The sequence below is a fragment of the Nipponia nippon genome, unplaced genomic scaffold (genome assembly GCF_047370975.1).
Source record: "Nipponia nippon isolate SJK-2023a ecotype South Korea unplaced genomic scaffold, ASM4737097v1 scaffold_5, whole genome shotgun sequence".
Classification (NCBI taxonomy): domain Eukaryota; kingdom Metazoa; phylum Chordata; class Aves; order Pelecaniformes; family Threskiornithidae; genus Nipponia; species Nipponia nippon.
In genome coordinates, this window is record NW_028262369.1 from 90178131 (window position 1) to 90206110 (window position 27980).

At 52.6% G+C, this 27980-nt stretch overlaps 1 protein-coding gene and 1 long non-coding RNA gene across 8 annotated transcripts in view; one reads left to right on the forward strand and one right to left on the reverse strand.

Moving 5' to 3' along the window:
• STEAP3 (STEAP3 metalloreductase) overlaps positions 1 to 27343 on the reverse strand; it is a 31623-nt gene extending 4280 nt beyond the window's left edge. Inside the window, exons 1-6 of one of the 7 annotated variants that reach the window (XM_087734438.1) lie at positions 24150 to 24261; positions 18260 to 18263; positions 11476 to 11959; positions 10486 to 11013; positions 8732 to 8896; positions 90 to 1917 (exon numbers count right to left, since the gene is read on the reverse strand). In XM_087734438.1, the coding sequence (XP_087590564.1) occupies positions 1627 to 1917; positions 8732 to 8896; positions 10486 to 11013; positions 11476 to 11959; positions 18260 to 18263; positions 24150 to 24261 (1584 nt within the window). In that variant the 3' untranslated portion in view covers positions 90 to 1626. Of the gene's footprint in view, positions 1 to 89; positions 1918 to 8731; positions 8897 to 10485; positions 11014 to 11475; positions 11960 to 17624; positions 18012 to 18259; positions 18264 to 21101; positions 22518 to 24138; positions 24262 to 27243 lie in introns of those variants that run through there. The other 6 variants (XR_015699245.1, XM_087734437.1, XM_087734432.1 and 3 more) reach the window with 6 other exon arrangements.
• On the forward strand, positions 18194 to 21191 carry LOC148052378 (uncharacterized). Its single transcript, XR_015699249.1, has 3 exons — positions 18194 to 20187; positions 20264 to 20442; positions 21055 to 21191. It is a non-coding gene; the product is annotated as an uncharacterized LOC148052378 (long non-coding RNA).
• Positions 27344 to 27980: the final 637 nt, after the last annotated feature.

The window sequence follows — 27980 nt, forward strand, 5'->3', positions numbered from 1 at the left end:
TACTCTGTCTGTGTAGAAATCATCCAGGTTACAGAAGCAACGTTGGCTTGCAGAAGGGCTTATGTGCCCCAAAGCTGATCATTTCCCCCCCCCCCCCCCCCCATTGATATTAACTGGTCTAGTAACAAGTACTTTCTTGTCCCACAAACCGTACCCCATTTGATGCTGACAGTGTTTTTTCAAAGCAATGCTGAACACGGAGTGGTGTCTTTTACTTAACTGTAGGAAAGTGAGGCTGTTCTAGCCATCTCCTTGTATCGACCTTACTGAGGTAGTCTTCTTGTGTCATCCCGATTGCTTGCTTTTAAATGAGCTTTTGTGAATGGCTGTCCATTCTCCGTTTGGTGATTTGGATGTCCAAAACCTAAATAATTATTCTGATAAAGGGCAAGAGCTTGAAGGGATAGAAAGTGACAGCTGGAAAATGAAATTAGGACAGAAATCTTCATTGCCCTGTACCTTGTCCAAAGTGGGTGTGAAGTCAGAAGTGCTTTACAATCTAGCAAGTGGCTTTTTATGGTGCAAGGCAATGAAGGGCTGTGCCCAAAATGTACAACTGCTGTATTTTCATGTTGTGGTCAAGACTTGCTGATCCCTTTGGAAGACCATTTGAAGATCTTACTATTGCTAGTGAAAATAGTGGGTTTAGAGCTGCTGTTTTGTCTGCATAAAAGGGCATGTTCAGGTGCCAATGATTTCTAAAAGCTTCACCCTGTTATTTGATGTAAGGCCAGCTGGAAGGCCTTGGTTTTCTCCATGTAATTTTGTGAAGCAGCAGGTCTTTCCCATAATTATCTTCGCTCTATTTCCATCAAATACTGCTTGAAACTTTGGCTTAGTAAAACTGAGAACACGCAGCAGCTGTCAGCTCAGAGCCAGCAGTGCAGACCAGACATGTGATGTTAGGGACATCTCTCTCTTCAAAGGCTTCTATACTGCTGGAAAAGGTGCTTTATTTCCATAGCTTATGAACGTGCACCAGGCACAGCTTACAGGACCAGAAGTGCTCTCTGTATTTGAGAGAACAGGGATACTTGGGCTTGCTGTCAGGTTTGGATGCTTTTAGTAAAATCTGCAGACGCTACGTAACATGGATGTTGCTGGTCTTACTTGTCCATAGAGTTCACTGAGGAGACCAAAACCAGAGGCAATCCATCTTTCTAAACCTCACTGCCTTGATTGATCCAGACACTCAAGAGGCAGGATATCTTTGCTGTCATAAAACCCAGAAAATTTGTGCCTCTTCATATAAAAAAAAAAAAGGCATTGAAATTTATGAGAGCAGCTAGGGAAGCGACCGAGACGTACTGGTCCGGGGGGCTGCCAGCCAGCACCTCAAGTGACTGATCTGACTAACAGAGTCCATCCGTTTCCCATGTATATTAGTGCTGCCTGCTCAGCTTTCACAGTCATTTTTAAGGCAGTAATTGTCCTAGCAAATCGGCAATATAATTTAACTACTACTGTCTAAACTAGTTTCATGGTCGTCCATTTTCTAAAGTCACCAAATTTTATTATTTATCCACAATGCAATTATACCAAAACATACATATATTTAAGAAAAAGACACACCTTTATAGAAATGTCGATAGGGCTTTGAAATCCTCTGTCGCAGCCAGGGCTCTATTAGACATTGCTAGAGGTCTCCCCGCTTGAATATTCCCCCGTTGTGCTGGGCAGAACAAACTTCACGTATCTCCCCTTCTCCCAGCCCCTCCTGATCCGCAGAAGTCTGTGCTGGATGCAGGGTAAACTGAAGATGATTTTTGCTAGGATCACAGTGCATGGGACGAGCAGCGTGAGGGTGTAGGTCGGAGGCAGGTAGAATTTGTACTGGTTCTCATCGAAGGCCCTCGACCATCCGTACGTGAGTGTGTGCAGAGTGCTGATTACCAAGGCAATAAATCCAAGGGTGGACTAAAAGGAAGAGGAACACACGCCAGTTAGCAGAGGACCTCGTGCCTGTCTATTTTCCCATTTTTTTTATTCTATCCTGTAAGTGTACATAGCACCGAGAAAGCAATGAGTATTCCTGCATTTCTTGGACAGAACAAAACACGACTGGAAACCTTTCCCGGGTAGCGTGCCAGACTGCATTTTTCTTTTTCTAATCAGAGGTTAAGTGTGATATTAGAAAATCGGCAGGAGTTTCCCAGAAGATGCTGCCAACTTGGCTGAGAGGTGGGCTCCTGCTTCCGTGCGACGCAGCAGCCCCCAGCCCCTGCCGAGCACGTAACTGCGGGCAGCTCAGAAATGCTCCTCCCGAGCCGCAGCTGCCAGCTCCGCTGCCTGCTGGTCCGTGGCTGGCGAGAGGCTGCTGGCCGGTGGGGTGAAGCACCAGCATCGTGGCTCTGGACCAGCAGTTGGCACCGTCAGAAGTCGGTGAAGCTGTAGCCTCGCACAGAGCAAGGACACCTTCAGGTAACTGCTGTCATCTACAGGAAAATGAGATTGTGGAGACAGGAGTGCTCTGGTCTGAGGTGAGCAACAGCCCTGAAGCGTTTCCCTCTCTGTTCTAGAGATCTGTGTTGGTTCATGAGCCAGACCATCATGCTGTATGATGGACGAAGTCCTTGAAATGGGGAGTCAAGAGCCCTTTATCCACTCAGGGAGGCAGCAAGAACCCATCCCCTGTTCTGCAGGCAAGAACTTCCCCCACTTTCAGCTGAGATCATGGCTCCCAAGCACCCGTGGAGACAACATTTTGCCTGAAGATCTCCAGCTCCCTCTGAGGGTTGCTCTCAAGAGGAGTTTTAAGCCGTGGTCCCCTCGCCAGTGGTTTCCTGCCAGCGTCCGAGGCGGTGGCTCCCGAGCTTGCCAGCTCCCGCTGCCCGCTGGCACTCGGCAGGAGCCGGCCGCTCACTCCCAGAGGCGTCTCAGGTACAAGCCTTTGCTGCTGTATTGTCAAAGAAAAGCGCGGGTGTAGCATACCGCCCCGCTGCTCTGCTTCAAATGCTTGGTCTAGGCCTGCAATAACAACCGCACTTCAAGATGCCTAGACAGGGAAAATTTTGCTGCTGATGTCCCTAACTTAGGGAAGGAAGCCTTTACAAGTCAAAATATCGGCCTTGGTGCAGCTAGTCAGAGATCAGCAAGAAACACGGTCTTCCTGAAGGTATGTCCAGGAAAGAGGACACAGCAGGGAAATAAGGGACCAGGGCAAGACAGGAGGAAGGACTCATCATTTTCTCTTGAAAAAATAATCTCAGCTAGAAAACTACTCAATTCAAAGCATCCCTTCCTATTTTTGCTTGTTGGGAAACTATTCAAAAGCCCAGACAACTTTTTAAAATGTACCACGTTGTTACCAACAAACTAGACGAAGGATCCTCTAACCTTCAGAGCTAATCATTTAGGCAGCTGAGAGGACTGGGCAGGGGAGGGGAGGAGAGCTCCGAAACGTGCTACAGATCTAGGTACTTCAATTTTACAGCACCTATTGGGCAGTCATGTGGGTGTCACTGAGTCCTGCCAAGATTTCACCCGTACAACACCCTGCCAAGTTAGGGAACTCTCCTCTCTGTGTTACAGCTGAGCATTACTCAAGGTCGTGCCAGGAGTCGGGAGCAGACCTGTGAGCTGAACCTCAGTCCTGCATGCATCCCCACATCCATTCTGTCGTCCAGGGACAGCAGTCCTTCTTACCAAAAGCCAGGTCCGATTCCTAAGCCAAAGTGGTAACAAGCAGCAAACCAAAACAGGGTTAGGATTGGTTTCCCTTGGAAAATTAAGGAGGAGTTTGCTGGAATATGCCACGATCGCAGCTGAACCTAACAGCCGGACTTGACCCATAGCTCATCCATCATTTACCGACTCTTGAGCTTCTCTCCAGCAGGCAATAAAATCCCTGGGTGGCAAAAGGTTGGAAGTACCAGCTTGAGGCTCATCTGGCAGAGCAGAGATGTAAAGCAGGGCGGGGGAAAGGCGACAGAGTGACGTCCAAGGGCAGCAGACGCTTTCTGCCCTGGGCAGAGGGTGATTTCGGAGTCAGCCCGAGCGGGGCTCTATGCGTGGCAGAGGTGTCAGGGCTGGAGATAATGAGTTTGTTCCTCTTTCAGCTGCTGCTGGTACCGGGGGAGAGCAGGAGTGGAAATTAGTAGGACAAAAGGTGACAAACCATCACCGGCGCTCAGTGACCCACCTCTGCGTGCAGACGGTGGGGCACGTGAAACAAAAAAGCTAATTGGCAAAAACCGCGTGGATAAGCTGGCGGCGGCTGGAAACAGGCACTGGCAGCTCCTCAGACCGCAGCAATGGGCTGATCCGCTCCCAACACAAACGAGGGGCTGTCCGGTGAGAGCCTGGGTGCTGGGGCAGAGCAGGGTGCCGGGGGGTGTCCCAATGCCATCAGCTGGCTGTAGGACCTGTGGTCAGCAGGGTCCAGCGGCTGCACCCACCAGACAAGCTGTCAGCTGGGTACAGGTTGATCTACAAGCGCATGAAAAGACAAAAGTTTGGCTGATCGCAGCTTGGCTCAGTATGTACAGCTCAATAGTACTCTATACTACAGTGCAGAGCCTACTGAGCACCCCGCCGGGGCCGATTTGCCAGCGTGCTTAGCCCTGATACTGCACTGAGCTTTGAAGCTCTGCTCTCATTTATCCTCTCAATGCCATTTCTGGCTAGAAAACTTTTTTTTTGTTTTAAACAGTGGCAAGGGTTTCTTTTGCACTGTCACAGCACAGGGAATATGGGACCACCACCCACGTAAGGTGGTGTTAAAGCCCTCTGAAAGACGGCTGTATGAAGATGGTATCTTCACATGCAGGCTTCGCATGTATTTTCTATTCTGTATTAACTCTTGTATCTCCCCCATCTCCTTGGTGTCTGAGGCTCCCTGTAATGCATCAGCGAAGGTGATTCAGTCGCATGGGCTCATTTAGAAATGTCTGGGCAGCGTCCAAAGCCGACGGCCCCTTCCTGACCCAAATATGTTTCTGACTTCTGCTGCCGTCAGTCCCGTGAAGTCATTAGCTCTGCGGAAGCAGCTCTGCCTCGCGCTTCGTCGACGGGAGGGTTAGAAAAGGTCTGATGACAGATTCTTTATATCTTGCGATACACGAGCTAAGAAAGAAACCAGGTCAATTCAACCTTCAAATGCCAGGAGGACTTCTCAGGGTGGGAAGGCAATCATATGCATTTTTACTTCTCAGCCAATTAGAGTTGATTTGTAAATCACTGGGGAACATTAAAAATGCCTCCTATAAGTTGAATTACATACAAATCATTCCTGTTATCCAGTGTCTAGATCCTGTACATTTTCTGTTAATCAAAACTGGACATATAGGGGAACTGTGTATCCAATTTAACTATATTTAATTGAAATTTGTATATGTGCAGGAACTACTATAAAAATGAACTGTTTTTTTTTCCCTAAAGCCTTAGCAACACGCCAAACGTGATTTTTCAGCCCATCAGGCAACAGATGCGTATTTTGAGAGCGTGGCAGTATCCCGTGACACTAATACAGGTGCACACACTGCTGCTGGAAAATGTCAGACTTGGGAAGCTCCGGGTAAGGAGGGGACCGAAGTGGCTCCTGGATTTGTAACAAGCCCCAGCCCTCTCTCTGATGTGGCTTTTGGTTGAGCATCTCTCAAACACACTAGCCAGTTCAACTGAGATGGCAACAAACTGCTGCATTTTCTGGGAGACATCTGGCCGGGGCAGCTGCGCTCCCCATTTTCCCTATCTTTCACTTTTCCCAGGCATGGGAAGCCACGATGCCTCTGATGCACTGTAAAAGGGTCAAGTGCCAGACATCCCAAACCTCTGCAGCCTCGCGCTTCACCCCTTGTATTTACATTGTGCCTCTGTGCATTAATTGAGGGAGGATCACATTGCGCCGCATGAATGTTAACCTCTGGAGCCTGGGAGCAGTAGCTGTGCTCTTAATTTCCTCAAGGAAGGTATCACCAACTTATTGAAGAGTAAATAATTTAAAAGAGTCCTCATTTAAAAAAAAAATAAACAGAAGCTAACATGCTAAGAGATCTGTAACCTGCTCTTTTTACATGATATTTCCACAGCAGGGCACCATACCAGCTGTGCCTCTCCTGCATGTGATCAGCTGGAGATGCTTTATCCCATGTGGACAGAAACAGGTGTATCTTTCCACGAACTAAGCCAGCCAGTTCCCATGTGGGGCAGCCAAGAGCTATTTTGGAGCCGAGCATCATCGCGTATGTGTCCTGTCCCAGCGCTGACCTACCCTTAGAAAGACACGGGAAGGGGTCCCGTAGGGCAGATGCGACAGTCGTGTTACGCACGCTGGCAGGAGGCGGCAGCACTGCCTGCCGTGACAACGTATATATTACATGACACACCGCCAGCACCCTCCAGGAGAGCTGCTGGGCTGCCTGGGGAGCCAAAGGAAAAGGCTTCAAAGCCTCCTTCCAGGCTGCAAGGAGATACTTCCCTTCATTTGGAATTCCTGCTATGAGATGCCTAAGCCAGGATCAATTTATCCAGTGCCCCAGCGGCTGCAGCCTTCCCCTGGACACGGTGGAGAGAATTAATATGCTCCCGTTGTCCGATCTGAAAGAAAGGTTTAAAGCCAAGTCTCCCTTCTCCCCGAGGGACCATCTCTTGGGTTTGAGCTCTCCTGGTGAGGCTCTTCTACTCAGTGTAAATAATTACTTGCTAGCAAGAGAGGAAAAAAGACAAACTGACTTGCTCATTTGGTGATCAGGGCACTTGTGTGGGAAGCAGGGTAGCAGGCTTCAAACTCCTGCTCTAATGAATATTGAATTATTTATATGCCGCTGAAGAGCTTCAACAGGAGAGGCTGGATGATAGACATTCACCTCTGCACCCCCGAACCCTTCTGAAGGGTTAGGCGTGATGCGCAGGGGAGGCTCCGCAGGGGAGGTGCGGGGGGACGGGGTCCCACGGGGGCTCACGCGTGTCGGGGTGCCACGCGGGTCACCGCAGCGGGCCTTGAAGCCTGGCGCACGCTAAGCAGCAGTGATGTAGGAGACACAAGTAACAAGGGGGTTTAGGACTACGGGATACGACAGTGACATGGTGAGTGGAATTTGGCCTCAAACTGAGCGCTAATGTGCAGGGAATACTTGAAGGTTCATGCCCTGCTGTCCCCATTAGTTAGCCCTAAGCCTGGCTCCAAGCACATCCCCGAGAGTGCTGCAGCCCCCGAGTTTGGGGTTTGTGAATGTCCCACGTGGTGGACTCAGGTCACTGTTGGAATTTGGCCCTTGGGAGCCTGGACATCGCTGCAAGTGGGACGAAGGCTCCTAAACCACTGAATGACTTTGGAGAAAGAAAAATTACCCCTGCCTCCTAATTCACCTTCTAGAATCGGACATGGACTTTTCATTGAAACCACACCCAGTTCTCTGTGCTTCTTGAGCTCTGGCATCTTCATAGACCAGTCTAGGTCTTTTCAAACCTGTCTATGGAATATTTGGGTGCATGCAAGCTCTGCCAAACCTGACCTCTCCCTGCACTGTCCTCCCAGGTGCTTTCCGAACCGTTGTCTCTTCAGAAGCTCACCCTCCCTGAAATGCAAGGGCAGGTCTGTGTCCCACGGCCAGCTCTCCCCAGGGCAGGTTACCTGCCTGCCCTCCCCAGCCTGGTGAACTCTCGCAGCATTGCCGACACGTTGTGCGTGACTGACACGCGACCGGCTCCAAGGGGGATCTTGCCCACGGAAGGGAACAACCCTGAGCTCTCCAAATGACCCCAAGGCTTTCTGCCTATCTGCCCTGTGTGACTTTGGGAGGTTTTTAGCTGTGAACAGCAGCGCTGCTCACGGGCACAGAGGGGGAAAGGAGGACTCTGCAGGGCAAAAGCCTGCAGGCAAAGCCCAGGCTGCTTTTTTCTCAGGATCTCTAAGTAATGCTGCTAAATGCAGGGTGAGAAAGAACTTCAGCCAAGACATTAAAGACTCCCTACTGCAAAGCCTGCCACTAATCCTCACGTGGATGCCCATGACACATTACATTTTCCCTTCCCCCCAGACAGCGGGACCCTCCGCAGACCAGGCAAGCCCTGCCTGAGAGCAGCGCGGCCCCCCGGGACACACCGCATCCCGCTGCCCCGCCATCGCCGCGGCCCCCCGGGACACACCGCATCCCGCTGCCCCGCCATCCCCGCGGCCCCCCGGGACACACCGCATCCCGCTGCCCCGCCATCCCCGCGGCCCTCTGGGACACACCGCATCCCGCTGCCCCGCCATCGCCGCGGCCCCCCGGGACACACCGCATCCCGCTGCCCCGCCATCGCCGCGGCCCTCTGGGACACACCGCATCCCGCTGCCCCGCCATCCCCGCGGCCCCCCGGGACACACCGCATCCCGCTGCCCCGCCATCGCCGCGGCCCTCTGGGACACACCGCATCCCGCTGCCCTGCCATCGCCGCGGCCCCCCGGGACAGACTGCATCCCGCTGCCCCACCATCCCCGTGGCCCCACGGGACACACTGCATCCCGCTGCCCTGCCATCACCGCAGCCCTCTGGGACAGACTGCATCCCACTGCCCCGCCATCACTGCTCGGTGTCACCTCCCGGGCAGGGAGCTCCGTGGCTCCGGCGCATACGGGGAGGTGTGGAGCGGCAGGGTTTGCCCCTGACACCAGGGTGCAGCTTGCGGTGGCTGTGCCGGAGCAGGGACGTGCTGGGACGGCAGGTCAACCTCTGCCCTCCATGGTCTGCGTGAGGCCCTGGCTCTGACTACAAAATCACTCTCTGGCATTGGCAAATGTCAACTTTACCTGAATGAAACTGAATTCCCTCCAGTTGAGAGAGTTTGCGATGGATGGAAGTGAAGTGATGGCAAGTAACGACAGCAAGCCCAGGGCAATTATTCCAACAGAGATATAAATCTCCATCCTCCAGACTTCCTCCTCTACCCAGATATTCATCTTCTTCTCCACAGCCTGGCACGACAATGAAGGTTTGTTAAAATGGAGCGCTTAGGAATAGAGGAACTGAATTTTATCTGTATTCATTTTGGTTTTGGAAGCAGGTTTCCTGGATGAACACTGGGTCCTATTCACACCTCCAGCGCTATCTGCCCCTGTGTTTTGGGAGGTGTGAAACTGCTCTCTTATCCCACCGCTGTTTGGCCAAGCTGGACCAGATCTGAAGCCTGCTGGGAAGTACTGCTGAGTGCTCTCAGCTCCCATGGCCCGTAACCACAGCAGCAAGCCCCAAAGTCGCATTTGGAAAGATAATTAGAATGAGAAGTCAGTTTAAAGCCATGAAAACAAATACAGATGCTTGAATATGCAGTAGTCGCCTAATAACCTTTGTTTTAAGTGCATTTAGGGGGGAAATTGTTCATGCTAATGGAAGGGAAGATGGGTTTTATGCTGCGTGGCAAAGAGCAACATTTAGAACCGTCCTCTTCAGCCCATTAAATGGGTTTAATTTACTAAACAAAGATGCTGCTAGAAAACAGGAGGTAGAGGGGAAATGAACAGAGGATGCTTGCCCAAGATTAATGTGCGACTGCGGCAATTGAGAAGGACCTGCTCAAGGCTGGAGCCGAGAGGCTGGGGATGTCGTTTGATGGATGCTCTGAACAGGCACTGCTGCCGAAAGCAGCCATCCTGCTCCCCGCTGCCCCCACGGCCCCTTCCCTCCTCTCTGTTGGGACAAGCATTTGGAAACACTCGGTCAAATATCCCAGCACAGAAAGCAGACTGGTTATGGGACAACTCCTTGGTCAGGTTTCCCCGCTCAGCTGCACAAAGCTTGTGCCACCCCAGGAGGGAGCAGGGTGGAGCAGCGAGGAGCCAGGGGCAGAAGAAGGGCAGAATCACATTTTCCCATGGCATTGCCAGGTTACAGAGCTAGCTGAATTGCCTGAAGATAGCATCTCACACTGGATAAACACTGCCGAGAGTCTCAATAAGGCAATAAAGTCCTTTTCCATTTCCTCGTTCTCTTAGACTATGACCAGTTCTTCACCATCATCATTTTGTTAAACTCCTGGGGGCACCCTGTGATGAGGACACAGCTCCTACAAAACAACCCCCAGGTTATGACTTGGTCACTCCAGCCAGCACCTACTGTGAACAACCATGCGAGCAAACAGGGATCTCCCAAAATCTAGAGAGAAAAGTTGAGGGCAGCTCTCCTCCCTCCACCACTGCATTTCTCCTCTCTTGGCATTTTTCCTGCCTCTGCCCCAGTCTGAGGTGCTGGGCGAGGCTGGTTTCAAAGGCTTGTCTGTGCTTCCCGGGAGCAGTGGCACGGGGGGGTTGATCCTAGCCCTGGCTGTGAATGCGCGGGCAATACCCTGCTAAGATGGCTGGTCCTCGGTGCAGATGGGTGCATGCCCGGTACGTGGTGTGCGGTTGCCTCGTGGAAAAAGCGCTCATAGAGATAACAGCTTCTTCCCACTGTCCCACACAGGCTTTGTAAAGTGAATGCAAAGGCCAAGTTATTAAGCCTGATACCCAACATCTGGATGTGTGTGGAAGATTACTACAGGGGCTGACCTGACGAGTACCCACGTTACCTGCTTGACGGCCATCTCGATTAACTGGTAGCGGTGGGAGCGGCGCATGGGCAGACAGAGGCTGTACACGGCATGCAAAGCCGCGCAGAAGAAGCTGAGGAGACCAATTTGCTTTCGGTGCTGGAGCCACTGGTCGAGCCAATCTGGAAAGCGCCTGTATTTGGTGCCATAGTAGAGCTGCGAGCAGGCTGCCAGCACCCCGGGCAGGTAGACGAGAGACAGCATGACGTAGGCCACGCACGGCAGCGTTGTGTTGACCACCTCGATGGGGATCTTGTACAACTTGTTCTTCTGCTCCCTGATGTAAGGGTGGATGACCTGCCGGATCAGGTTGTAAGTGAAGAAGCAAAGAAAGAGCCCCAGAGCCAAAAATATGGGGATTTTCCAGGCTGGCAAGAGGCGCAGGGGAATGTTCTCGATCTCACAGGCTGACGACATGCAGCCCATGTCCACAGGGGTGAATCCCATGACTTGAGCAATTTCTGCTACAATGCGCTTGGCTTCTTGGTTATTTGAGCAAATCAGAACCTGCAACAAACACAAAGATACACACAGGGCAAAGAGAGATCAGGCTGCTGGGAACGAGTGCGTCAGGAGGGATGCTGTGCTAAAGGAAGCCTACGTTATTCCACCGAGCATCATGCTTCCTGGCAGGCTTTCTGATGGCGATTTACCATGGCTGCCAGACACCTCTCTCCTGGGCAGGTTTCCTTTTATGTGTGCACCACCAGTTTGTTTTCCTGGCTGTGTTTAGATAAACAGACACTTAAATAATACTTTTCACTTAGGCAGAGGCTCCAAAGACTAGAAAGCATGAAGTGGGGGTACTTCATTTCTGAGCAAACAAATGCAGAAGCTATGGTGTGGTCTCTGGATGCCACAGCCAGCACTCAGACCCCTTTTCCTGGAGCCTCAGGCCATTTGCTGATGCTGCCAGCCCTCAGCTGCTGAAACAGTTGGGATTTGGCCCTTCTTAGAAGAAAACAATACCTGCTTATTTCCATCCCTGGCACCTGACTGCAGCGTCCACGCAGAAACCACGTTAAACCCCTTGACCACGGTGCAGGCTGGGAACAGGGAAGCCAAGTACTCAGCATTGGATTCCTTGTGATGGTTGATCTCGGTGTTGTTACTAACGTCCACCAGGATCTTGCCCGCCAGCACATCAGCCAGGTCACAGAGGGTGGAGTAATGTTCCCTGAAAACCGCCACAAAAATGACATCCGTCTTCTTCACCGCGTCAGCCTGGAAGGTGACTTCTGCTGCAGAAGGGAAGAGGCCGGCTTTGCGCTTCGGGTTGCGGCTGCCGACCACCACCTTGAAGCCGGAGCACACCAGGCGGATGGCCAACGACCGTGCAAAGTCCCCGCTCCCCAGCACCCCAATGGTGCGGCCGGCCGCAGGCGTGATGCTGGGGTCACCATCCGTGCTCCGATGGCCCAGGAGGGGTTTGGCCATGTCTCCTCCAGACATCCTGGCAAGAAAAAAAAGGGGAAATGCAAGTTCGTTATGAAGCTCTTGCAGAGACCCAGACCACATCTGTGGTCATGGGGAAAAACGTCAGTTAGGCCACTTGAACAGAAGGGCACGTGGTTTTGGTCCCAGTAGCCCAGGACCCATCTGCCAAACCCACCAGCAAGTGCGCAGTAATGCACAAGCACCATCGGAGGGGGACAAAACACAACGCTGGGTCGGAGGCAAAGGGTTTTAGGAAGGTTTCCCGTGTTTGTGCGATCCAATACCTGCCGGCTGCACTCATCCATCCTTTGCTGTTCTTCATGCTGGCAGCTCATGCTGCCAGTGCAATCCTAACAGTGACCAGGACCGGCAACTCTCAGAGCCCCATGGAGCCAGCTGGCATCTTCTGAAAAGCCCAGGGCCAGGGGTCCATGGGGATCCCTGAGCCCACATTTGGGAGAGCTGGGGGGGGTGGCTTCTGATCTGAAGGAACAGAATCGAGGCAGGGAGTTTAAGCTGAAATGAAAGTGTCCTAAAAGTGGTAAATGAAGGGAGTTGCAGCCTTTGCCTCTTCCGCTATCTGGGTCTGGCAAGTACTGTTTGCTTCAGCTCTTCAATGAGTAATGAAAACTTACTCGTGACATTTAAAAAAAATATATTAAAACATGATGGGATTTGCTCATGAAAGATCTTGATGAGCTTTACAAACGTTAATGAATTTTGCCCTGTAACACTCTGCTCTCCGTAACAGATTAGATATTGAGGCCACGGAGAGGTTTTTAAGCAGATCAATAAATTCGCGGGCAGCACACCAGCCAGCCCTGGAGGACAGATGAAACTCGGGCAGGGAACTGCCAGGCTGCTCACGGGCTGTGCCACCAGTGGCTCAAATCTGCCGCCCGGCTTAAGGATTGGCAAATTTGCCCTTAAAGAATGGCAAATTCCTTAGGAGCAGATTTTTAAAGGGCTCAGGAGGTAGCCCAGGGAACTTACACACCAGGACATCTGGCTTTTGTATTGGGGACACTGGTAGAGATTATAATAAAGACCATAATTAACAAACTCAGGATATATTGGGGACCGCAACAACCTGGTTTTGGCAGAGGACAGTGATGCCTTATAGCTAGTCAAGGTCTTTCAAAGTGAAGGTGACCACTCTGATGGGGTGACCTGGTCCCTGGCGCAGGCTGTGTTTTTCATAGGCTTTTGGAAACGTCCTTCACCCAAGGCTTTTCTGGGATTGGAGCAGTAGTGGTGCAAAGGGGAAGGGCACTTCTGCATGAGTAGTTACCAACGGGAAACAAAGGGTAAGAAGAAATAAATAATTTTCATAATGGGAAGAGGTTATCAAGGGATTTCCCTGAGGAATCTGTGTTCTTCAACATGCTCATAAGTGATCTGGGAAAGGGAGTGAATACCGAGAAGATGGAGCTTGTGGGTGATGATCATTTAGGACAGTCAATCTTTATTGAGAAGAATCTGCAGAAGGATCTCCTCATTCAAAGTGCCTGAGCACCAAAATTCACTACTGACACACAGCAACAGCTGCCCATGGGCATAACCCCCCCTAACTATACGTATACTTTCATGAGCTGTAAATTTGTTAAAACCACTCAGGAAAAAAGATCTGCAGGTCACACTACTCTGAAAGTACCAGCTCGGTGCTCCCTGGCAGGCACACATCAAAGACAGCCTGAGTTACTGGGGGAGAAGATCTCTCACAAAGTGACCACGATCTCTCAGTCCTGCTCCTCCTGGAAAGCCTACAAAGCACCTTCAGCAGATGGAGCTCAAAACTATAATTCACTGTTCGGGATACAAAAAATCATGGCTATGGTGACAATACCGTTACTATGGCAGAGGTCTGTCTGCTCTCCTTGCCTCTCACCAAGCACCCCCCTGTCCCAGAGACCAAAGATGCGTGTTCATGGAAAAAGTGCTCTCAGGAGAAAACAGGTGCCAAAGAAAGGCGTGATGACTTCTCCCCTTTAATTAAACACCTTTCCTCTGCTCCCCACATATCACGTAGACTTTCTTTCATGCTCTAGGTGAGTAAGAGAGTCCTGTTAAACTCAGGATTACTCATACTTCACTCTGAAGGTTTCTGCTTCTGTTCCACACCTGCAGAAGGGTTTGTGTGCTGCCAGGCCGATTTGGTGATGCTGGCTGTGTCAGCTGGGGTAACCCAGGCTGCTGCCTGTGCACGCACCCCTGCCTTAGCTATATTCCATGTATATCACACTCATTAGGATGTTTCATCCAGGAATTGGTGGGAAAGGCATACAAAACAACACAGAAAACACTACTATACCACTGTATAAACCCATACACTGAACTGCACAGTGCAGTTCTGCTCACTCCACTGCAAAAAAAGAGGGAATAAAACTAGAAGGGTGCCATAGGGAAAGATTGAGAGCGATAACAAGGGCTGTCAGCTTGGAAAAGAAACACATCGGTGAGGAGGGAGAAGGGAATGCCTGGGATTTTTCGCGGTGAAGAGCAACCTCGCAAGTGGAGCTCAGGTCAATGGGAACGCTGGAGAGCAATACGGACCAGTCCTCTTCGTCCACAACCAGCCGTGCTGCAAAAGCCCTAACATAAAGTAAAGCAGCTCTATCTGAAAAGCTGTTAGGTTGTTTTTTTTCTGGCTCCTTCCTATCAAGCGCTTTATCAAAAGCTCACTGCTTTACTTTTTAGAAACCTTCTTGCTCCACCTAAATTTATTCGTGGCCAGAACTATTTGTTCTCGGGCCAACACCATTGTTCAGCCTAACCAGCTTTCTTTCCTACCCCTCCCCTCCTTTTCCACCACCTGTACTAACAAAATGTTATCCCGAAATAGAGATGCGTCTCTGGCTCTCGACCAAGGGGAGAGAAATCAACATTCAGGGTGACAAAGCGGTTGTTACCCGCAGACTCATTTTGTAATCAGTCTAAAGCACCTCAAAAGCTCTCTCCGTGCTCCCACGGAGACGCGAATTTTGGGGCAAGCAAATTTTCTTGTAGTGTGTTTTCTCCGTCCTGTAACTGCCCCTGAACATGTAGAGAGATGTCGGCAATGTTTGGAGATAAACAGCTTTGCTGTCTCCAGTTATTTTGATTAAAAAGGATGATAGCATTAAATGGCCTTTGAAGTCGGCAGGATAGTTAAAAAGTGAGAAGCCTCAAAATCTTTTCTGTGGATTTTGGTGTGATTATTTTTGTCGTACTTTGGCTGCTGGGGCTTTGGAGCAGGACCCATCCCTGCTGCACAGCCCGTGGTGGGAGGGCAGCTCGGTCCCCGTGCCGGCTGCTGTCTGCCACTGCAGGTGGCACTGCCATCACTGCCACACACCGAAATCCTCCCAAGGAAGGAGGAGAAAATCCCTCTTTCACTGTAAACACATTTCACCAAGACAAACACCGTGGTCTCTGCCTAACAGATGCCTGGAAATGAAGTGTCTGATTAGGCAACAGTTTTTTTCACTTCTGTATCTCTCTGGAGCACACAGACCCCCCCTCTCCCGCCGCCTCCGCTGACTTACCATGTTCACGCTGCTTTTTCTGCACCTACGAACAATGTGTTACCTGCTTAAAAGTCTCCCTCCCAAAGCTAATTCTTCATGGCAAGGTCAACCCACCCAAAATTAGCACAAAGCACCGTGGCCAGGATGCTGCGGAGTCACTCGGAGGCAGAGGAGGCCAAGAGTGAATACCGTGGCGCTTGGACACATCTTCAGCATGCTGCAGCCTTAGATAAACCTCATTTATTGATCTTCCCTACCTAGGAAACTCTACGCCTGCTGAGTTATGGCATGTGCAATTCAAGGAGATCAGTTTCTTGCCGAGGAAGCTACAAGGTGATTTAAAGCACACCCCAGTGGAAGCAAATTAGCTTCAATCCTAACCGGGAAGCAGTTCCCTAATTAAAATATCTAATACAATGTAAAGCTGCCCTTCAGCTAGACTATTAATGACACCCTTATATCACTGCACGGGGATGCTATGTCCAGCTCTAGCACGCTTGTTCCTGTGTGCAGTTCGACGACTGCATTGCAATTACTGCTGTTATTTGCAGGACAATAGCGGTGATGGGCAACGAGCAAGATGGGGAGCTCTGCTCTGCTAGGCACCCTACCAAAACTGGCCAGAAGGCCAATCCTGCCCCAAAGAATGGGATCAGACAGACAAAAGCTGGGTGAAACGAAGCAGTCAAATCTCTGTTGCCCAGGCAGAGGGAGGGAGGGGCTCTCACAGAAAAAAAACACGGATAATTCAATGTATTTTGCACCTGAGGCTTGGCAGAGGCTGTTAGCTTAGGCTCAGTGCCAGGCAAACAAGGTTCTTCTGCCTCTCCGCCCACACCGAGCGGCCTCTCTCAGGTTTTGCAGCAGGACAGCCGCTCTGGACGGAGCCAGGCTGCAGGAGCCTGCCCAGGTGTCTCTGGGCTCACAGCAGAGTCAATCTGCCAAGCAGAATTCCCCACCGCTAACGGGGAGCCGGCTCAGTCGTTATCCTCTTTCGACAGACATGGGGGACCGAGATACTAACGATAACGGGACTCCAGCGAGTTTGCCTGGGAAGACCCTGATATCCTTGACCAAGTCTTTAACAACGAGACCATCTTTTCGGGCCCCTTTCATTTCCTCCGGTACGGGAGGATAGCCTAGCTGGTTCCCGGAACTCACCGCCTGGCCGTGTTTGAGTTGCAGACCCTGAAGAAGGATGGACCTGTGGTGGCAAGGCACAGGCTTCACCAGTTCTGGCCAAAAAAATCAAGACCCATTTCACTGCCTTGGTATTCAGATTTATCAGATAAAAGACAACTTAGTTTTACAATAACTCTAATAAAAAAAGCGGTGTCTTAAACATATCGCTGAGTCAAACTGTGCTGAAGAACAGGGCAGCAATCTCAGAAGGAGCTCCAAGTAATGCAACCAAACTGGTTCCTGTTTGCACAAAAGCTCATCTCCGAGTTCAGACTCATGTACAGAGCCTGAGCCTGCGGTACCTTGGCTAAAACAACCACTTTTGTGTCTTCCCCTGAGGTCAGGTTTTGTTCAGACGGACCACAACTGAGTCTCGAGTAGCTGCGGATTCAACCCAGTGCAAGTCATCACACAGCCTCCTCTGTGCTTCAGCTTCTGCTTTGGGGGTTATTTGAGATAAAACACATGATTATTATCTACATCCCCTACTGAGCACATGGGTTGAAAGACCAGCAAACCGCAGGAGGAATCAAATGATGTAGCAGAGCCCTTGGTCAGGTCATTGCAGAGGAACGTCCTGCTTTCTGCACCAGGACTGTCCCTTTGGGCTCCGCCGGCCACAGCTGGCACCCGGCTCCCTGGAGCGTGGTCCCACAAACACACACCCCGGAGGGACAGGGGTGATCTCTGCCCCCAGGGGACTTTCAGTCTGCATGGAGGGACCTTTGAACCATGAAGCTGAAGCCCTACAGCTTCTGTTTGCAGAGCCCTCTGCTTAGTGTCCTGCCGCCCGCATCTCCTGCTGCGTTAACCCTCGAGAAGCTCCAGCTGGAGAGGAGCATTCAGTGCCTTAAGTCACCACTCAGGTCTTGCTGTGAGCAGAAATACTCACTTTTTGGCTACAGCCATTTTGTTTCCAGGGAAAATAAAACATTTAAGTCTCTTTCCCACACCCAGAGCGTCCCTCCAAGGAGCACAGCGAGTACCACCTACCTGCTGGGTCTGGAACAGATTTAAGTAAGAAAAGGGCTTATCCAAAGCTGCTTTATCCCCAGCTCTGATGCATATTTCAAGAGACCTTTCAGTTCTGCCCAGGCTGACTGGAAATAACCCCTCTGCTCTGCAGGCAAGGGAAGGAGGGGGGAGTGAAACGAGGCTTGCTGCCTCTTTCCCTCTCCTTCCAGAGCAGAGTTAACTCCCCAACAGCGCAAACCAGGAACTGGCAAAGGGAATAAATCACCTGCCCGTGTTACTTCGGCCAGAAATGCCATGTTGCAAACCTACCTGGGACGCCAGCCAGGCCATGAGAATGAGGAAATGCTGGGAGCTGGGCTTCCCCCACCACCGTCCTTCGGCCCCTTTGCCCATGGGGCACACGGGGTAGGGAGCACTGATGGGGAACGGGGGGCTGTTCACCCAGCATCCGTACCGCCGGGGTGGGGAGGTGGGACAGGGACCTGCCCTGGGGGAGACGGGTGCTGAGGCTGTCCCCTGTGATATGGCGGGGACAGACCTGGCCATGGGACCCACAGGGTTGCTGTGACCCCAAACCTGCTGTGGGCTCCTGGGGTTGCTGTGACCCCAGACCGGCCACGGACTCCCAGGGTTGCTGCATGTCCCCCTGCCACCTCTCTCCAGCTCTCCACCCCACTGCACTTTGCATTCACAGGTGCCCAGGGCAGGTGTTTATCTGATTAGCTCATTTATCAGGTGTTTATCTGTTAAAACTGCTCCTGCAGAGCACAGCTTTCTCCCCTCTATCTCTCCAATTAACCTCACGGCTTCCTCCCTTACCCCCAAAGGACACAGCAAATGATTTGCCCTCTCCTTCTCTGCAGACACATTTTGCAAACAGGTTTCACGTCTCCCTTCAGCTTTTCCTGCTCAAGTGAAACCCAACTCTTTCCTCAGAGCTGCTATTTGCTGAGTGTCCGACAACTCAGCCTCTCTCCCTTGCTCTCATTTTTCTTGGAGGATGCCCAGAACTGCATTTTCCAATTGAGCCCCTAAAATGCACCAGCCGGAGCAGAGACACCGCTTCCCCTATCTGCCACTTCTCTTTCTTCATCCTAGCATGCTGTGTTTGCTTCTGCACAATTGCGTGATGCTGTTGACTCATGGATCACGGTGCCCATCACCCTGTCCTCTGGCTCCCTGCAGCCACTGCCTGGCCGGTCGCTCACCCGGTGCCCATGCGGTCAGTGAGTCCTACCACACAGGACATAACACGTGCCCTGTTTTTTTAGACCATTTCTCCAGTTTGTCACAAACTTTAACTCTTAGTCTCCTCTAAAACATTTCCAGTCCTTCCCAGCTCAGCATCACCTACAAATTCAGTACGTGCCTCCTGACTCCGTCACCCGCTAATGAAAGCATGGGCTGACAGGCGCTGACCCTCCCCACTCCGTATACCCTCCGGTTTAAACATTGATAAATATTGAGGATGTTGGCTTTGGAAGCCAGCAGTGAAGCCAAAGGCATGTCCCTGACCACGGGATGTTCTTCACCGTGACCAAAATTCAAAAACATCTTTCAAAACAGTGGAAAGCAGAGGAGAAAGGGCTACCAGAATTTCCCACCAGGGCAAATAGTCTCTTTTTCCCATACAAGCTCAGTCATTTTGGCTACAGTTTTCCTATAGAATTACATCAGCCTGTGGTCACTTCGCAGGGACAATTTCCCTTCCCAAGGTTAAATGGGCAACATTAATGCTGAGCAGAAAAATCACCCGCCTACAATATGGAACTGGAAAAGAAACTTTTGGCTTGCCCTCTTCATCAAAACCATGTACTTTTAAGCACAGTTACCAACAGGTTCCGTCATAGGTAGCCCCAAACTCTCCCAAATTTGTCTCCGAAGGCAAGGGGCCTCCCTTTGCAGTTACCACTCCTCTGCAGCAAAGTCCTTGCCTGAAGAGCTTCCTCTGCTCTTCCACAAAATAATCTTGCTGCCTGTGCCTGCTGTGTCAATAGAGTCATGAGAGGCCCGAGAAGAATCTGCCCTGTAATAAAACTTCATAAAATGGGAATCTGAAAGCCTGGGAAGCCCAGAGGTTTCATGGTAAGACTGTGGAGAGCACAGACTTGAAGCACGACGGGGTTTTGGTAGAGCAGTGCTGATGCTGACATAGCACACAGGACTTTATCTGACTGATGTGACTCTGAATGAGAAAGTTATTTTCCCTGCTTATCATCTCACAGTTCTTAAGTGACATAAAGGGGTGGTTTACAACAACTTCAGGTGCTGTACTTAAGTCTTATGTGGCTTCTCTTGCTTTCTTTTGGGGTCTTAATTCGCTTGCTGCCCTTACCAGGCTAACGACTCTCTCACAGAGACTCACCCATTTCTGAGCATTCCCCTCCCTGAGGTGCAGGGAGAGCGGGAAAGCAGCCAAAACCCCGGGTGCTGGAAACTTCTCAGGTAGATCTAATAACACGCTGTGGCCAGACACGATGGGAGGAGGTGCTCCTGCCTGAACCCAGCTGGGGAAAATCTCTTCTGCTCCTCTCCGGGCAGCGTGTGCCCTTCTGCTGGGAGCTCGAGGACTTCGGAGATGGTGAGACCTGACTTCAGCAGTCACCGCAGAGAGCTGGCAGGCTCCGGCTGTTTAAAACCTCTTTATTTCTTTCCAGGAAAGACACAGAGGAATTGTGCTGCGTGCGCATGAAAATATTTGGATTGGCTATTTGTGCGCTGCAGCGCCTGTTAGAAGGGTCTCCAAGATCAGCACTCCCTCGCCTTTCTGATTTTACCTCTCACGGTGACTCAGAGGATGCACAGGACCACACATCGGGAGAAGATGGCCTGGAAGGCAGGTTGAGGTGGAGGGAAGATACAACCGACGGCATGGGGTCAGCCCGGCTCCTGCTGATCTCTTGCTTTCCTCCCTCGGAGCACAGGCAGGGCACACAGTGCACGGAGGTAGCTCTGAGCCAGCCCTGAATACGCACAGCTGTGAAAACGGGGTGCTCTGCCCAGGAAAGGCAATGAAGCTGGTGTAGGGCCACCCTCTGCCTCGTCTGCCTTTCCCAGCAGCTCCTGGGAAGCTACTGGGGAGATGGGGTAAATGGGACCGGCTGACCAGGTGGCCCTGTCTGGGGATCCAGATGGGTGGGAGAGATGCTCTCCACTGAAAGTCAGCTCACTGCCCTGAGGTGCTGGGACCCACAGCACCCTGCTTTCCCATTCCTGCCCCCGGCTGTGTGCCTGTGTCCGGCAGAAACGTGGCTTTGGTCTGACACCCCGGAGAGCAGAGCCAGCTCTCTTTGCCCGGGGAGCACAGGGCCCTGGCTGGTCAGCCCCGGGGAGGCAAATTCACCTGGTCCCTTCTGTTGACACCGAGCTGCTAACGTCTTGCTGTGTGTGTGCTGCTCTGGCCATCTATTTTACATTTCTCTCTGTTTTTCTTCACTCCTTCAAGCAGGTGATGAGACCAACAGGAAAGGAGGAAGAAGAGGGAGTGTTACTGACCTGGGAGGAGCTGGAGGAAAAGCAAGAGAAGGCAGCAGGTGGCTTCACCAGGAAAGGACCACGGAAGGACGACGACTACGGTGATCCTGCTGCCTTGTGGATGTAGCACTTGCCTTGCCTGAGCACACTATATTCCTGGGGGCAAGTTCAAGGCATGCCACGGACATACCTGCTGTGCTGAGCAGCTGTGATGGGCAGGAAAGGTATCTGGGAAGGAGAAGACCTCTGTATAAAGCAGTGGCAGAAGCTTCCAGCTCAGGGTTACCTTCTCCAGGGCGAAGGAAGTCTGGTGCATGTGTGCGCACGTGTGCACGTGTGAGTGTGCACAACATGCCTTCCCCCAAGGACCCCAAGGACTTAGTGAGACCCGCGTGTGCTGGACGAGTATAAATACCACGTATTTCACCACCGCTCAGGAGAGCCATCCTGTGCCAAGCTACGCTGGCTGCTGCAGAGGGGACTGATCCTGCCTGCCTGGTCGGTTCTGTCCATCTGGGATCCTTCTTTGATGGTCTTTAAAGCCATCTTTGATGGTCTTTTTTAAAGCCAGCTCTGCTGGAGCGCTGCCTCCCACACCCACCTTTGGCAAGGACACCCTCACGGTGAGAAGTTAATTTATTCTAAGTACCCGAAGCAATGCATGTTGGTATCTACTAGCGCTTGCACATGATCAGCAGTTGGCATCAGCATACTTTCGTGGTGGACATGTTATCTACAGACCCTGATTCCTGAAGCCTACGGTCCGTGGGGAGCTCTTAGGACTTTTTTTCCAAAGACTACAGCAGTGTATTCATACGAACTAAATGGAAATGCATACGCAAGTGTTACCACAATCAAGGCTTTAGAGAGACTCACTGAAAATCTGAGAACCTCGAAAAAGGATGGGAGAAATTTCCTTAAATCCTGGGCAAAATTTTCAAAATGTTCAAGTGATTTAGGCTGCAAAGTACCTAAGGGCTTTTGGAAATGGGATGTAAGCTCCTATGTCACTGACATGCTTTCAAAATGTTTTATCCTTTCAGTTAAGCTGCATTTCACTTAAACTTAGATGAAGATGGGAAACTGCTTAATCCACTGTAGGGCTGCAGGGAAAACTACCCGATGAAGAAGCAGTAACTTAAGATTTGGAAGTAATTAGCATTTGCCTCCATCGTGGGTTTGACCAAAAGCTAATTCTAATCAGTGATGGTAAACATAGATAGCAAATTGGTGGGTTTTAATCCTTGGTATGTGACATCTCTTACCACAGCTGCCAGTGCCTTCCCCACCTCTCGAGAGAGCCGGCGTGGCTGGCCTACTTCTTCCACCGTCGGAAAAAATGTGTTTCCCCTGAATCTAAACCTGCTTCTATTTCTGGGTGTGATGTTACAAGGTCACAGTCAAAGCATAGTTCCTGACAATAAAAAGCAAAACAAACCAAAAACAAAAATAAAAAGCAAAGCAAACCAAAAAAAATTATTATGCTTTCAAAAAGCATGTTTTCCTGGGGTTTGGTGTGGTTTTTTTTACACAGAGACTTGTTGAGTCATCAACGTTTTCTTCTTTACAATTATGGAGGAAATCAAATACGTGCAGTGACTATGGGATCTTGTATTACTGTACATTTGTTTCATAGCAAATGTGATTTTAAAAGAGGAGAAAACTTAAGCTTGATACAGTATTTAAATCTTGTTAGTCCTCCATCTTCTCAGCCCACGGGAGTATTGATGCTGTAGGCGATGGCCTTCCTCTCCCTCCGTCTCTCAATTTTGGTTTCTCGCCACGGGAGGCATTTTTCCATGTGTTGGTTTTATTTAGAATATACCGAGGGAAATGATCTGGGGTCCTCAGTACCCGTCCGTCCTACGCTCGGCTCAGCGGGGTGCAGGCGTTAGGAGCACCAACGCTCCCCCAAGCTCCCCGTTGTTCAGCAAAGGGGCCGTCACAGCCCCACGCACCCCGCTGGGCAGAGGTTACCCCCCGGCCAGGGTCACGGGACAGGGACAGTCCCACCCCAGGTCACATCACCTATGGGATGGTCCTACTACAAAGTCACCTTTCCAATTCCTTCACAGCTTTCATCCTTTGTCACTCCGACACGGACCAAATGCTGAAGTCCTCCCCATAGAGCATCCAACCCGTGTACCTCTTATAAGCCCCTGCATCAGTATAGAAACCATACGTCCGCTCCCCGCTCGCCTCTGAGGGACCGTGGGCCCTGCCCAAGATTTTTCCCAAGATTTTATATCTCGGTGCTGATTTCTTCCTAGCTGGAAGAAGCCACTCGATCTCCTCAAAGCATCTGGCGAGCTGAGAATGAAAAAGTAAAACCTAAGGGCAAACTGCTCTCTGAGGGACACGGCCCGACTTGTGCATCCGTCTACACCTTGCCACCCCACCGGGCACCACCGGTCTACTTGCAACAGCAAAACCGGCTGCAGGCGGGGTTGTGCCCGGTGCCGGGGGCTTTCCCGCACCCGCACGGACCTGTCAGGCAGGGAAAGGGCTGCCAGCAGAGCCCTCTCACCGCAGCCCCGCCGACCTGCCGGGACCAGCATCCCACCGGCCTCTCCCCGGTGACCACCCGGATCCGGGACACGCCGGCCCCCTCGGAAATTTCTGGCCGGGACCTGGCCCCAGCCCCAAACCCGAGACTCGCACCGAGGCGGCCACGGCCGAGACCGCCCTGGGGGCCGCTACCGCGGCCGGCCCGGACCCCCCTGCCCGAGCCCCGGGGGGTGCCGATGGGATGGGGCCCCGGGACCGAGCGCTCCGCGGAACCGGGACGGTCACCCCAGGCTGGGGCACCCCCGGCGGCGCCGCCGAGCCGAGCCGAGCCGAGCCGAGCCGAGCCGAGCCGAGCCGAGCCGAGCCGAGCCGAGCCGAGCCGAGCCGAGCCGAGCCGAGCCCCGCGCCGCACGCCCGGCGCGGCCCCGGGGCAGCCGGTTCGAGCCCCGCCACCGCCCGGCCCCGGTCGTGGGGCAGCCCCGCCGCTCCGCGCCGTCCCCGCAAGGGCGAATCCCGCCGCGGCCGTGGCCGTCCCCCCCGCGGTGCTCACCTCTGCGCGGCGCCGGGCGGCGGGAGGGCGAGCGGAGCCGTCCGGTAGCGGGGAGCCCGGCGGTGATGTCAGGCCGCGGGCTCCGCCCTCCTGCCCATGTGCCCGCCGGCGGCCGCCCGGCATCCGCGCCGCTCGGCACGGCCCGGCCCGGCCCGGCCCGGCCCGGCCCAGCACGGCACAGCCCGGCTCTGCCCAGCCAGGCTCACCGCATGGCCCAGCGCTACCCGGCCCAGGGTGCAGGAGCCCTCCAGCCCTGGCCCCACCGGCAGCCCCGCTCCCCGCCCGGGTGGCGCTGCCATGCCCGGGGTTAAACCCGCACGGGCGGGAGGGCATCGCTGCCGGGGCTGCAGCGGGCGCGGTATCCATTACAGGCAGGAGTCGAAAGCAGACCTTAATTCTCTATTTATAAGTGCATTTCAGAGCCAGCCAGTGTTTCATTTTAATGGGAGGGTGCGGCTCGGTGCGCCTCTCTCCATGCTATCAGGGGCCGTGCACTTGCTGTTAAAAGCCGTGCCACGGGGTGTGGAGCAGATAATGGTTCTTACCCCCGCACCGGGGAAGAGTCGTCCTGGTGCAGCCACCCCTAACGCAGCCGCGCCGCCCGGCTCCGATATAGACCAGCGGTAGCACGCTGTTAGACTGCGGAGAGCTGGCACTAAAAGTAGCGTCTTCAGGCAAAACCACTGGGTCAAACCCACGGGGATTTAAAAAAAAAAAAAAAATCCCTCTGGAGCTTTGGTTCACTCACTCAGTAGAGGAGAGGACCCAAAGGGATTTTCTCGTCCGTCCCCAAAGCGGGGCATAGCTGGGGAGATGCTGGTGCCCTCTGGTTTTGAAGCCTGTGCTCCACCGCCTCTACAGCTAGCAGGGTTTTCCTCATCTCCCGATCTTTTCTGACTGCCAGCCTCTCTGTGCTCCCCTTGCACATGGAATGTGTGGTTTTGGGATGAAACAAGCACCGCTTCTTTGCCCTCTCTGGGCAGGCCGTGGTTTTAACCATCTCAGCCCATCCTCACCGTTGTCCTCTGCACATGTCCTCCCTCTCCTGCCTCTGTGCTGCCTGCAAACGGGGCCGGCTGCCGGCTGGGGCCATCCCGGCTCGGGGGGGTACCCACCGCCTCTCACATCCACTCTCACATCCATGGGGTGAGAGATACAGAAAGCTGCTGATGTGGGGAGGCTGCAGTGAAGATGTGGGATTGCTGGGGAAAGCTTGCATTGGTGGCTCCTGGCACCGGGACCTTGGATAAGAGAAAGCTTCAGAGGCTGGAGGTGTTCAAAGCTGCAAACTTCAAGATGCTGCGCATTCCCTGGGTATTGGGGAATGCTGGAGAGGAGAGAAAACCTACTGACTTGGTTTGGAGAAGGAGGATCGTTGGGATATCTGTACTTCATCATGTCTCCGTGAAGTCCATCTGTGACTGAATGCAGCCAAGAGACCCAGATTACTCCTTACCCCCTTCTTCCCTGTTGTGGCCCCTGCCTCCTCACGTGTATCTTAATGTTACTTAATTTATATGCCATCATCAGCCCTTTGTGGAGACTGAAGGAAAGAAATCGTTGAAATCTCCTGTGCTTTCTGTATCTTCTTACCTGCACTCCCGCATTATGTAAAGGACAAATTTTGCCTTTTAATTTATTTATGGAACCCATAGTCATTGCCTTGTTTGCCTTGGCCATTGCGATTCATTTTACATGATTCCTCTTTGATCTTTCAGGTCTCCGTAACGCTGCGGTTGCACAGTGTGGGTCTCTGTACCTTTCCCTTGCACAGGGCAAGGCTGCTGTTACGGGCTTACGATCATTTCCTCAGGTAATGACCAGCCCTCGGGGGTTCATTTATCCCAAAGCACTGAAATCTGCTTTTTTTTCTTGAGATTTCACTTCCTTTTCATAGAACAGCAAACTTGGGAGTTTTTTTCCCCATCATTTTCACCAAAATATCCCCTGCTTTTCCACCTTTCTGTCACAAAGAAGCACCTCAAAATGAACACCCATTTTATACCTCTCTCCCTCTTCTCAAACCCGTGGCCAGCCCTGTCCAGGCCACCTGGTTGCTGGATGGTTTGAGTCCTGCAGCTCCATTTTTCCTGCAGACGTCTCGGTAGCTAAAGCCTCCCCAGCTCCCAGTCCTTGACTGGCTTTATTGTTTGCTCAAGAAACGCCCCTGGGAACCATCTTTCTGATGAGGTGACCTGATGTGGGCTTGCAAGGTGGCTTCATTTCTCTTCTATCCAGAGATACCCAATGTGCAGGACTTGTGCAGGACTTGTACAGGACTCGTGCAGGACTTGGCCAGTGTTTCTGTGTGTTTATCTGTTTTTTTGCCTCTTCATCCTTGCTGCTCCTGAGCAAGGGTTTTCCTTGTGTCAGCTGGACCCTTCTTGTCCCAGCAGTCGTCTTTTCTGGCCCATCACTCGGTGGTCGGGGCCACGGCTCTCCAGCAGCACCATCTGTGTCCCCGTGCCCGGCTGGCCGTGCCCCCGCCGTCTCCTCGGCTGCGGTGCCACCTGCGTCCCCTCCTCCCCATCCTCCCCCCCGCGGGGCCGGGCAATTGCTTTGGACCTGCTCAGGGCTGGGGCTGGCAGGCTCCGTCGGTGCCCATGTGCCGGCACAGCATGGCACGGGCGAGCAGATGAACCTCGGCAGCTCCTGGCTGCCGGGCCAGGGAGGCGTGGGGAGCCCCCACCTCCCACGCTGTGTCTCGGGGCTCCTGCTGGGATGCTCGAGCCATCCGAGGTGGCCGCGTGGAGGGGTGCACCGGGCCAGCTCGCCTCCTGTCCCACACCTAATTGATAAGGTGGGTGGCCCTTCCCTGTCCCAGGGCATGCCTGGGCATTGATGTACCCAGACACCAACGCGGTGGTCCCTGAGCCCCCCCGTGCCACTTCCCCCCGCCAGCTCCCTTGGGTGCATCACGGAGGTGTACGTGCCAGCCCCAGGGCTGGTGTGCACCACAGGCCACAGGCAATGCGGCAGCATTTAAGCAAATATCGTGACAAAAGCAGAGCTCGGGGACACTCTCTCACCCTGCCACCCGCAATGTTACAGCAAGGGAATGGCTCTGCTTTCCCCTGGAATCCAGCAGTAGTAAGTGGCACTTACCGTTTGCAAACCAAACCTATCTGGCAGGGCAGTCGGTAAACGTAGCTCCTCCTCTGGCCTTTCCAGAGCTGTGTTTTGGGCTGGAAGCTGCTTTCTTGGGACGCAGCGATATCGTTTAGCTTCAGAAATTGGGTTATAAGTACAACGGGAGTGTCAGGCAGGTTTGGCGCTCTGGACTGGCACGTGGCCTGGTGGTGCCGAAACCCCCGAGCCCAGAAAGGAGCCGAGAGGCTGGAAAGGTGTGTGTACAATGCAGGCGAGATGGAGTTGATAACGTGTGGTTAATTATTGCCAGCAAGCAGAGGCCAGAAATGAATTCGGCGCGGTTGTGAAACAGAGAGCACGTGCAGGGGGAATGAGCCGGGGGCTGCAAAAATGGGCGCAGGGGGAGCTGCGATGGCTCTGTGAAGCCGGACTTGCACAAGCAGCATCTTTGTTGGGTGAAGGAGAAGTAGCTTATGTTGTCCCCCGACTCTGCTGGGGTTATCTGGAAGTACTGGGGGTGATGCTGAGTACTGTCGGTGCTGGGGACAGACCTGGCCGTATCCTTGGAGCTAGAAGGAGGGAGCAGGCAGAGGAGAATGGCTTATGGGAAGGTTTCAGGCAGGACAAAGCGCTGCCGTGTCCCTGCCAGAGTATCCTAGGTGGGGAGGGATGTGCGATACCCCGCAGCCCTCCTCCCACCTGAGGGCTGTGCGGCAGCATTGGGGGCTGTACAGTGCTTGAAGTCAACTGGG